This window comes from Phaseolus vulgaris, chromosome 7 (assembly GCF_000499845.2).
Source record: "Phaseolus vulgaris cultivar G19833 chromosome 7, P. vulgaris v2.0, whole genome shotgun sequence".
Lineage (NCBI taxonomy): Eukaryota > Viridiplantae > Streptophyta > Magnoliopsida > Fabales > Fabaceae > Phaseolus > Phaseolus vulgaris.
In genome coordinates, this window is record NC_023753.2 from 4,764,553 (window position 1) to 4,776,621 (window position 12,069).

General features: G+C 31.0%; 1 protein-coding gene across 1 annotated transcript; it reads right to left on the minus strand.

The window, feature by feature from the left end:
* Positions 1–1,854: 1,854 nt before the first annotated feature.
* LOC137828704 (uncharacterized) lies at positions 1,855–5,426 on the minus strand. The gene is made up of 7 exons (XM_068635384.1): positions 5,061–5,426; positions 4,836–4,953; positions 4,358–4,446; positions 4,195–4,241; positions 3,972–4,060; positions 3,277–3,410; positions 1,855–2,658 (listed from the first exon to the last, which is right to left on the minus strand). The coding sequence occupies exons 1-7, from the start codon at positions 5,157–5,159 to the stop codon at positions 2,020–2,022; spliced, it is 1,215 nt and encodes a 404-aa protein (XP_068491485.1). The 5' UTR covers positions 5,160–5,426; the 3' UTR covers positions 1,855–2,019.
* Between the last annotated feature and the right edge of the window lie 6,643 nt (positions 5,427–12,069).

The window sequence follows — 12,069 nt, forward strand, 5'->3', positions numbered from 1 at the left end:
AAGGTGAAACTGTTTTTTTGTGCCAAAAAACGCCCCATTTTCCTAACATCATCTCACTTCGAGTAACACAAACCTTGATACCTAAACGACACTTGCTAACGACACCGTTTCTATTCATTTACCTTCCACTTCTCCCAATAACTACCAACAATCCCTATCCCTTTTCTACTCCTTTTATATAACACATTCTTTCTCTTCAATACTACCATTTTTCATTTTCATACATTATAAATCACAATTATTTCATTTCACGTTTTCCAAACACAGAAAATATTTCGAGTTTTTATCGTTTAGTAAAATATTTGTCAGAAGACAAAGACTTATTCAAATTGTAAGTTATCTTTCGTATAAAAACTAGTTTAATATTCTATTTTTTAAATATGTAATATAATTAATCAGTATATATGTAAAAAAAAATATGTATTATATTTCTCATGAAATAAAATAAAATAATAAGAATAATATAATAATAGCAACAAAAACAACAATTTATATGAAACTCCCATCAAATTATAATAAGCATTTAAAACTAATCATCAAACTCAATAACTAAACTAAGATTAAATGACTTGGATCATAAAAATAAAAATCTGCTAAGAATAAAATAAAAAAACAACTAACTAATGTATTTACTATTTATATTATGAATTATTTATTGCTTAGCTGTCAAGTTGTATAATAATGTCTAACACGAAAATTTAAAAAAAAAATTAATTAATTAATTAATTAATTTCAAACTGATGTCTCAGAGTGAATCCGACCACTTCAGAGACATTAATTGGTAAAAATTAAGTAGTTTTACTAAGTAATCTCAACAAATATTAGTTTAAAACACTTTCTTCTTTTAAAGTACCATTTTTTTAAAAGATATAACAGTGACGAAATCATGAAATAAAAAGAAAATAGAAGACATATATAAGCACGTGATAATAATGATTGAAAAGAAATCATTTGTAAAATATATATTTAAATATAGTGAAGTGTTATTTTATGAAAAATAGTAAAAATGTTAGAAGTAAGAAATTGAATGAAAGAATGAAGCTAAAATAGGTTAAAGAATGTGTTTGTAGGAGTCTTTCTGGGTTTGGGTCTGAAGCAACAGCAGCAGTAGCAGAACAGCTAGGTGTAGGTAGGTGGTAGCCCTTCCCCCTCAACACCTACCTGCATGCATTAAATGGTGCATGCGAAGCTCTTTTCTCTTTTGCTTAGCTCCAGAACTCACACACCACTCACATGAAGGTGGAAGCTGTGAGCTCTGAGCAAGCCCACTCCTACTCTACTCATTGCAACCAAGTTTTGACTTCTCCCTCACACAACCAAACCCGACACATATTCCCACCAACTCCCATTCTACGTACAACCCAACTCAACACATACTATACCACTATTATTGCAAACCGCCAACAAAATACAAACTTACCGTACACTGTCATCAAAACTTTTCAAACTCCTTCCTCCTTTTATTCATTATAAACAAACAAAGTCCAACCCAACTTTGTACACGCAAAATGATTCCCTTCACTACAAAATTCTACTAAATAATCAAATAAATTACAAACCATCCTCTTTTCATTTTCAACGCTTTCCCATTCATTCCATTACCAGTACTATTACTGTTACTACCACTATTTCAGACCCACGAGCATTTCGGTGTTCGCCGTTTCGACCACGCTACCTTCTTCCCAGGCAATTTCCAAAAACGACTCTCTAAAAAAGAAACATATATGATGCACGCCGTTTCATACCCCGCCTTGCACGTCGTCGTTTTTTATTCTTTTAATTCATCTCTTTAAACGCTCAAATTCTAACACCAGGTGTGGACAGTTGACGCACGAGGGAACTCGAAAATTGAAATTGGGGATCAAAAATCGAATCAATGTCTACTTAATGATGGTAATAGTAGTAATTAATACATTGAAATATACTAATACTATGTACTGAGGTGAAGGGAAAATGGCAGTGGTAAATTAGAGGGGTTGATTGGGGTGTGGTGGTGTTTAGATTTTTGGAATTAAAATATTAGAAACGCTGAGAAACGGAAACGTGACGTCTTCTGATGTGAGGGGAAACAATGGAGATGAGGCCACCGAGTGGGGGCCGCATCTTCGACCTGTAAACCATTTCGTCGTACGGTCTTCGGTAGAACTTCACAAATGGCAAGAACGATTCACGGCACCTCTCTCCCTTCACGCTCGCGTGGCTCTCTCGCCGGAAAAACGTCGCCGGCGACTGCAGGAACGAGGTCCGAGGTGGCGCCGTCACGCGCTGCGGCAGCGGGGTGGAGGGGAAGAGGCCCTTCCTGCTGGCCGGGGGACCGCGGGGGTTCCTCGCGACGGGCGACGCGAACGAGAGCGAGCGCGCGTTCAGCGGCGAGATCAGCGCGGGCGAGGGAGTCGTGGGTCCCACTTTCGATGCTGACGTGTCGGTCAGACTCAGGTACCATGGCTTCAAGGAGTCCAGGTGGTGAGACACGGTGAAGGAGAAGCGTGACGAGGAGCAGGAGCCTATCTTCGCCGTTGATTTGACGCTCGAGGTATCGAATCGGAGGGACGAGGCTCGCGGGTACGCCGCGAAGTCGTTGAAGTCCAACGATTCTTCGAAATCCAACGATGACACAACCGTGGTCCACGATGATAGCTCCACGAACGGCCTAACACCCTGCAGTACAGTGCACCCAACATCAAAACCACACACCCGATAATTGGTATTCCGTAATTTAATTATTAGAATTGATTTGAATTAAATAAAACTAGAAATAAGTGGCACACGTCTTTTTCAATCCCAGCAAAAACAACGTATAGTGTTCCCTCGTACCCTATGAATCTAACCGAGACAACTAAAATAGGTTTTGGTTTTGGTTTTCAATTTCAATACGAGATATGACACGTAGCCGAGCTATATGGTATTGTGGTGCGTTTGAATTTATGATAATGGTGAATAGTAACGGGAAAGACGGTACTTTTTGTGCATGGGGCACATTTTTAATTTAGTTATATGGACTTGGTTTGGATATGGTATGGCATGGGGTAGTGGGTGGACCACCAAAAAATCAGGGGAAGTGGTCCATTCATTGGTAGTGGTCAAAGAAAGTAGAACATGCATGATCTGAAGGTATGATGATGCCAGAAAGGGTGCATTACATACCCAACCAACACACATCAGAGCGAGACCAAACTAAAATGTGGTGGAACAGTGTTTGAGTTTAACTGGCACTTGGTAAACAGTACATGGTAGACTACCAAAATTAGGTACGTAAGGATTTTGAATTGTGGTTACCTTCCACAAGTAAGCGAAAAGCGAGGGAGGGTCTATGACAAAGGCTTTGCATAGCCTTCCTGGGTAGTACTCCGCCACAATTTTCAGTGCTGGTAGCAATTGGTTCATGAAAGCAGATGCTGATCTGTAAAAGCCTGCAACAACCAAATAATCAACCTCTTGTTATTTACATGTTTCCCAGATGTGTTGAATCTTGAGATTAGCTTAGGGTTAACTTGTTTTTAAAATGTGTTCACTGTTTAATATAAAATTGTTGGGGTGAGAAAAAAAGGTAAAGGGGGGTACTGGCAAAAGCTAAAAAGGAGAATCATGGGTTGTTCCTCTGAAGCCTTGTGCTACGGCAATAGCATAATTTAAGGAAGCATTAAAGATTGAGATGGACCAATTCGGGTAGAGAATATCAATAATGACTCCAATTCCCAATAATACCCTTTCTAACATGGCCATTAATTGTAGCCTAGAGCCTGAGACACCCCAGGGGCACTCCGGACACTTTCTGTGTGTCCCTCAGGCCCTGCCGGTGATCCCAACAGAGTTCCATATCATCCCTGCCCTCTCATTTATTGTTCTGATCCCTCAATCTTTTCTGTTCACTTCTGATTTCCTTTCACCCTTTTACTTCTTTTGTTTGTTTACCAATAATTGTTTCAAAATGGCATTATGGAAATTTGGCTTACGCAGCCATGTGCACTTACTTGCGTCAAAAAGCACCACAAATTGCTCTACGTTTTTTGGCATGGTCGAAATCGCCACCTCCATTGTAAAGGCCACCAAACGAGTGAACCTTCAGGATTTCAAAAAACAAAATCAATAACAATAGCATCAGTTTATTTAGTTTGCTTCTGCTATAATAATCACTACCATAAATGAAATCATGAAAGGGTTAAAAAACTCTTATCTCGGTGTTTGCTAACTTACATTTTCTGGGAATGCAACTTTTGATAGTCTTGCTTCAAACGAAAAATCTGTTATCACCCCAATTCAAATCACAAGTTTTATTTCCAGTAACAGAATAAAATAATAATATAAAAACGAAGGCACAAACCCAAATAAAAAATGAAGAGAAGGGTAATGAAATTACCATAACAGGTCTGGATTCGTCATCATGACCAGCAACATAGGCCAACCCATCAGCCAGTTCTGCTGAGAAATCATCCGCTATCAAGTGATCTGTTTTCCAAAATCCCATCAATGAAAAACAGTATTCACATTCAAAGTTTCAACGAAAATAAGAAAACTAAAAATAAAATAGAATACAAGTACTAGTAGTACTCATTTTTTCTGTGTTATTTGGGTGGGGGTATACGGAGAAGGAAAGAAAAAGAGAGTGACCTAATGATTACTAGAGTGGGGTGCGTTTCACTTTAACGTTTGTTTGGTTCAAAGGAAGGGAAAAGCAAGATTCTTTGGCAAGAGAAAACAAAAAGAGAAGTCGGCTTGTTTTCACAACGGGAAAAAGCTTTTGCGAGAAAAAGGAATTAAGGAGATGAAGTGGGGAAGGAGCTAGAAGGAGAAAGAAGAAAAGAAGAAAAGAAGAAAGAACTTGTTGCGGAATATACCAGTGATCACACTCTCTCTCCAGGCAAGACAAGCCTTGAGTTGCTTCGAAGCTTTTTTCACACTATCCCCTTTTGCTTTCAGAAACCGTTTCACACAAGCGTAGTTACAAAACTTCTCCTACACAACAACAACAATAGCACCAACAAAATAACCACAATTTAAGTTATCCTGAAATCATGTTAAGCCACAAAACCTATGAAAGAGTATAGGGAAGAAAAAAAAACCTGCTTCACAGTAAGAGGGGTTTGTTTTCTGAGAAGCTCAAGAACAGCTTCAACTTTGGCTGTCTCCTTGTGATCTCCGAGCTCTGTTTTCTTCCCCATTTCGAGAAACACTGACTTAGAAACGTGACAAGTTTGCAATAATTAGCAAATCTCCAAGAAGGTAGCAAGCTAGAGAGTAGAGAACACAACGACTATTATTCCAAACTTCTGCTTCACGCAACCATTAATATAAAGCAAAGAGCAGGGTTATTGTCGCTGATATCAGAGAGAGAGAGTGAGTGAGGACGTTGAATTGAATGAATGTAATGCGAAGAAGGAAGTTGGAGGCTTTATTTATAGCTAAACGACGGCAAATAACGCCGTTACGCAGGAAGGGGGAAAACATTAAACACTTATACGAGAAAGGCTTTTTGAAAACGTCAACACTTGTTACCCTTGAGAGTCCACAGTGGTTTTTGAGTCAATGTCCCAAAATGGGTCCCCACTCAACACCGCAATGATGCCCCCGACAAGGATTCGTAACGGAAAACGCCGACTTTGCGTTCTTAAACTAGTTTCAATTTTCTTAAGTGTTTTTTATATTTTGCCAAGGATGTGCCCAAAAGTTGAAAGCTTAAGAAGAGTCTAGTAGAGAGAAGAAAGGTAAAATTGGCTAAAAAGCACGTGAAATCATTTTGGAGGAGATACAAGACAAATAAACAATTTAAAAATTCATACTTCTGAGATATCGATATCAAATCGTTTCACAGAAATCAAATGGAAAATTATCATTTCACACTCACCCTTCTCTCTTACATTTAATTTATAATCTCTTTTAATAATCAAATATTGTTTTTAACTAATAAGATTATAATATTTTAAAATAAAATAATAATATTTTACATTGTTAGATGGTAGTATAAAATATGATAGTTGTTAAATTATCTTCATCCAACTTCTAAGTTTGTGTAATGCAATGTCAGCGACTGACCCGATTCGCCCAATTTTTGTATTCTTTTGTTGGTCTTTTCTCATCAATTATGAAATTAATCCGAAATCATTTTTGTCAAATACAATGTTGTAACCCAAAAGATCTACAAAAGTCAATGAAATGTTCAATTTTAATTAAGTTTTCAAATAAAAATACTCAAATTAATCAAACATCATTCTCTATCTCTTTTCATTTATGTATCTTAAATTATAATTAAACTTTTACCCTTTTTAAAAATGAATAAAACGCGAATTTAATAAGTATTGTAAGGATATGACAAATAAATATAGAAAGCTAGAATCTAACGTTTTCAAAAAATATTGCTAAAAGAAATTTGTATATATACCAATTTTTTTATAAGGGTAACGAAGTTTGTCCACTAAAAAAATTATGAATGGATTGAAAAACTACACCAAACAAAACCTATATATATTATTATTCACTGCGTGGATGTTGTAAGTTAACTATTTTGGAAGTTTTATTAAAATGGTATAATTTTGCGCCGATTTTAGGAGAATGGATAGGTTTAAATTTTTTTACATTGAGATCATCGTTTGTTTTAATGAGTTTTGTTCGAAAAATGTTGAAAAAAAAGTTGTGCTTTACGAACCCTACTTTTATTAACCTTAAAACACTGTTAAGTTTTTTTTTAACGGTGAAGTTGTTAGAGTATGAAGACTTTATAGTATAATAAAAATACACAAAAATCACCATAATTATGTACGATTTTTGTGTATTTTTTTTATATTGAAATTGTCAAAACTTATAATAATTTTTGCTTAATTTTTTCAATTAGCATAAAATGACAATTTAAAAAAAATGTTAAAAATTTGTGGTGACAAATTATAAAATTTTAATTTAAAATATGATAGATTGAGTTATTTAAAAATATTGAATAAAATATTTGAAGTAGGATATAGATTTTTAAATAAAATAAGTAGGCTTCCTGAATACAACTATTGCAAAACATTAAATTTAATATTTTATTCATTTTAATTTTATCCATTTATTTAAATATAAAAACATGTACTAGTATTTTTATGTACTATATAATCTATCATTTCATTTACATTGATATTAGAAAATCCACAAATTTTAATTTATGAAAAATCACAAGTAATCTTAAACTCTATCGTTTAATACAATTAATTTTAATTCGAGAAATATAATTATAGACACAAATATTTTTTACTTTTATATTTTTGTTCAAATATATTCATAATATAAGATTTATTAGGAGAGTAGTTTAACCTGACTTGTATAGTAATGTTTTTCTAGTTTGCATTTTATTTTATAAAATCTACAAGTCATTTTACAATATTATTTTATTTTCTAATTATTAACACTTTTAATTAAATATGTAAAACAATAAAAATATTTAAAATTTATTTCATCACACACCACAAAAAAAATCAGATTTATCAACAAATTTTTATTTACGAATTTGAATCTGTAGGTAAATTTAATATTACCTACAAATATCACCCACGAATCTGAATCTGTAGGTAAATTTTGAATTATTTATGAAATATTATCCACAAATCTAAATCCATAGGCAAATTCAACACTACCTTCATATTACCTACGAATATGTACATGTAGATAAATTTTATATTATCCACAAATTTTACCTACAAATCTAAATTTGTAACTAAATTCAATATTATTATTAATATAAATATTTTTATTAATAATATTAACAATATTATTAATATTGACAATATTTATAATATTAAAAATATAAATAATCTTAATAATTTTAATAATATCAATAATATTAATCATAATCATTATATACGAAATATTAAAATTATTATTACAATATGAATAATTATAAATAATAATCATAACTAATATTCATAAATAATAATTATAAATAATAATAGTAAATATAAGAAAAGATAAAAATAATAATAAATAAATATAAAAATAAAAAATATGCAAGATTATTTACAAATTTATCCCACAAACTCAAGTTGGTAGATAATGCTAAATTTATCTACCGATTTAGATCCATAGGTAATATTTGTAGGTAATGTTAGCATTACCTACGGATTCAAACCCGTGAGTAAAAATTCGTCGACAAATATAAAGTTAGTAGATATTACCTATGGACTAGAGTTAATGGGTATTACCTATGAATTAAACTTGGTGGATATTATCTACAGACTAAAGTTGTTAGATATACATACTATTAACATTATAAAATTAATAATAATTATCATAACATGACAACAAAACTTGTAAGGTCTAATGGTTAAAACTTCTTTGATCATATATCATACTTAAAAGAGTGGCAATTACTAAACATTTTATAATGAATAAAATTTCAAATTCAAGAGTGTGAAATTTTAAATAGACTTTAAAAAAATAATAGAAAAGATAAACATTTCCTTAGTCAAACCACTACTAAAACTCTATTTATGTTTTCACTAATTCTCAATGTTTCTAATCATAAATTTTAGCTTGATTTTATCAATCACTATACCCTATTTAATCACTTTTGGCCATGGAAATCGATTTATTTTTAAATCTATCTATATTTTACTGTATAAATATTAAATCCAACAAAAACATTAATTTTGTGTTTGAAATGAGGAGAAAATTTGTGGGGAGAGGAGAGAATGAATTTATGAGGATTTGAGATGATATATGAGGTTGTTTGGATTGAGGGACGATAGAGTGAATTTGTGAGGATGATTTATTGAAATTTGTGAATGATGTGACAGTTGAAAGGAGATTTAAAAAGTATTTTAAAAGTGTAGAATGTAAGTTTACAAATTTACCCTTAGTATTAAAAAATATTTGAATAATTAATTATGATATATTATTTTGTGTATGATTGAGTTAATTAAATTTTTCTAATGTATAGTATCCATAATTACTTGTATTTTTAATAAAAAAATTAAAAAATATAATAGAAAATAATTTTGTGTTAAATTGAAATAAATTTATTAAATATATTAAAACTTATGAAAATAATATTTATTATTGTATACATTTGTTATATAACTATATATATTTTTGTTAATATTATAATTTTATTTTATTATTTTAATTATTTATAATTCTATGTTGTTATTAATGGTATAATTAAATATTTTTGAAATTATTAAATAAATTTATTTAATTTTTTATATTGTATATTGTATATATATAATTATGTTTTGAAAATGCGTAGTATTTAAGTAAAATACAATAATTATACCTGGAATTACAATCAACCTCTTCATTTGCATAAAGAATAAAAAAAATCTTTCATCCTCTCCTCCACTCTCAAAAGCACTTAAACAAATACAAGAAGCACTCACTCGTCCCTCTCTCCTCATTGTACATACCTGAAAACAAACACAGTGTAAGAGAATATAATTGAAGAAGTAAAAATTAAGTTAATTAGTCAAAAAATTTAATCTAATACAAGTTAATTTACTAAGAAAAAATTAAAAATGACCAAATTATAAAAAGTATTCAACTTGAAATCATCTAAGCAGTTAAAAAGCACGTGTAATCATTTTTTTTAATCAACAATAAAAATTTATTAAATAAGAGTACTTGGGCTACTTCAACCATGTACAAAAATTCCCTATGCTGGAGGGATGAGGTTTCCAGATAAAATGCCTAAACATAGACATATTTAGCACATATAATTGTAATAAGCTTAAACCTCTTTAAAAGCATCATGATGACAATGCATAAATCAAATTATCTATCAAGGAATCTAGCATCTTAGTCCAATTCCAGACTATAAGCATATCAGCTCAAAAGAAAGACTTTGTCTCCTTTCTATCTACTGCAGTTTCCCAAGCATCCAGTATGATTATAGTTGTACCCCAAGAAATTCCTCTCATGCAAACCGAGAATCCATCCAAAAGCAAAGAAAGGGCGTTAATTATCAATATAGTGATTTTAAACATTCATATACATTAATACACCAATCAGAATAAAAGAAATTTGACTTTGGAAATTTATAGCTTATCCATGCCCACGCCTTTACTTGAACCAAAGCAAAAATTTCAACAGGATCCACCACTGCATTATTGAAAATTATCCTATTCTTATGATTTCAAATTCCCCAAATAATAGAAATCCACACACATTTCCAAACACAATTTTCCAAGTAGTTTAGACCCATAAAACCTATTTGTTCGAAATGTTGAATAGCATTATCACAATGTACAAAAGCTCTACCAGCCCAAGCATCATACATATATCACACTTTAGAAATCACTTTACATGTGAAAAAAAGATGATTTACTGTTTCAAGCTCAGTCTCATACATGACACACATTCTCCCTCCAGCTTGAATTCCTCTATATATTAAATTACCATATGTTGCAATTTTACCAATTAAAACATGCCAAACAAAGTAATGTGCTGATGGAAGAGCTTTTAGGCAAAAAAAAATCAAAATTGAATGCAGAGAATGGATAATCATAAATTAAGGTTTATGAAGAAGCTACATCACAACCCTAAATTAGTAACCCACATTAAAAGAGACAACAAATATGGAGGTTCGGAGACAACAAATAGATGCTGAAGTTCAAGGATAAGAGTTTTGGGGGGCTGTTATGGGCTACAATTTCGGTGGATTTAATTGGTAAAGTGGTGCAGAAATTTGATTCTAGCATTTGATAAATGTTGTTTTGATTGTAATATGCAGCTTAGATGAGTATTGTTTGTAATGTTAGGAGTCAGATGAGTATTGTTTGTAATGTTGGGAGTTAATTGGTCTGAATGCTTTTATATATGAGTTGAGATATAGCATAATTATTTTTATTATTTATTATTTTCTTGTTGATAAAAAATTTATATTAAAAAAAATAAAGAAAAAATTTAAAGTATTTTTTTTTTAAAACGTCAAGATAAATTTAAGAGAGTTGTAAAACAAAACAAAAAATTAAAGAAAAGTAAAAAAGTATGTACTCAATTTGTTTAGACAATTAAAAAATTATTCGTTTTTGCACTCTTCAAATGAGTAACTTGAATTGATTCAACTTCTCTAGTAAAAAACAACTTATACGGTGAATGTATATCTCGCTTTTTGTTTGAAAGGTGTTGTCCTATTCGAAAAACATTTTTTTATTCGATTAATATGCATTCAAAAAGTCTCATTTCTTCTTTTTCCAAAATTTCGACATTTAATATCAATCTTTACACAACAACATGAAATTCGTTAAATTAAATTCATCACAAACAAGTGTAAAGGAATGAACGTATACCAAAATTTCATTGAAAATTTAGAATGAGACTTTATGTATATGAATTAATCACGGAAATAATGATGATTTTTTTTTCAATTATCTAGTAAAAAAAAATTAATATTTAATAAAACAATTAATGCTTAATACTACATTAATCATTTTATTAAATTTCAAACAAGAAAAACTAAGAATCATTCTTGGATCCATTATAAAGCAATAATTCTAAATACATAAAAAGCAATAATTTAAACAACAAATTAAATGTTGAAAAAATGTTATCTTACTTAAAATATTCTTATTCAGTTTTTTATGCATGATTTTTTTTTTCTCTTACCCTTATTTTCACCTTAGTTAGTGCACACTGACGATTCAACTTAAACCTTTACATTGTTCTATTTTAACTTCTTCTTAAACCTTTTTATATATTCTACACCTAATTGGATCTTTCATTGCAAACGTTTATTTTGATGGAAAAATTCTTGATTATGCCCAAACTTTTCAAATGAATAAAGCATGAACAATGAATCTAACAAAGAATCTACCAAAAGAGCAAGTAGAACTAAACAAACTTAGATGCTGTTTATATCTATTAAAATCAACAATGTTTGTGTGTACGACAAGCCATAAAGACCATACTTAAAACAATAACAACAAAGTTTTTGTATAAAAAAAATAAGGAGCATCAAAAGGCACAGATGATAAACTTGTTTGTGGTGCTGTAAATTTTGTTAAGATATATACAAATTTGACATCACATCTTCATCTATAAGTAATCTTGAATAACCTAAGTGTTGGGTTAATTTCATGATAAATTCAATATATACTCGGCTTTGGAGAG

What these genes read in the sequence shown, in the direction of transcription:
- LOC137828704 (XM_068635384.1), bottom strand. Translation starts at nt 5,159, where the DNA reads ATGGGGAAGAAAACAGAGCTCGGAGATCACAAGGAGACAGCCAAAGTT. An exon ending in CCCCTCTTACTGTGAAGCAG is followed by an intron (nt 4,954 to 5,060) that starts GTTTTTTTTTCT and finishes GTTGTTGTGTAG; the next exon opens with GAGAAGTTTTGTAACTACGC. An exon ending in TTTTCGCTTACTTGTGGAAG is followed by an intron (nt 2,659 to 3,276) that starts GTAACCACAATT and finishes ACTGTACTGCAG; the next exon opens with GGTGTTAGGCCGTTCGTGGA.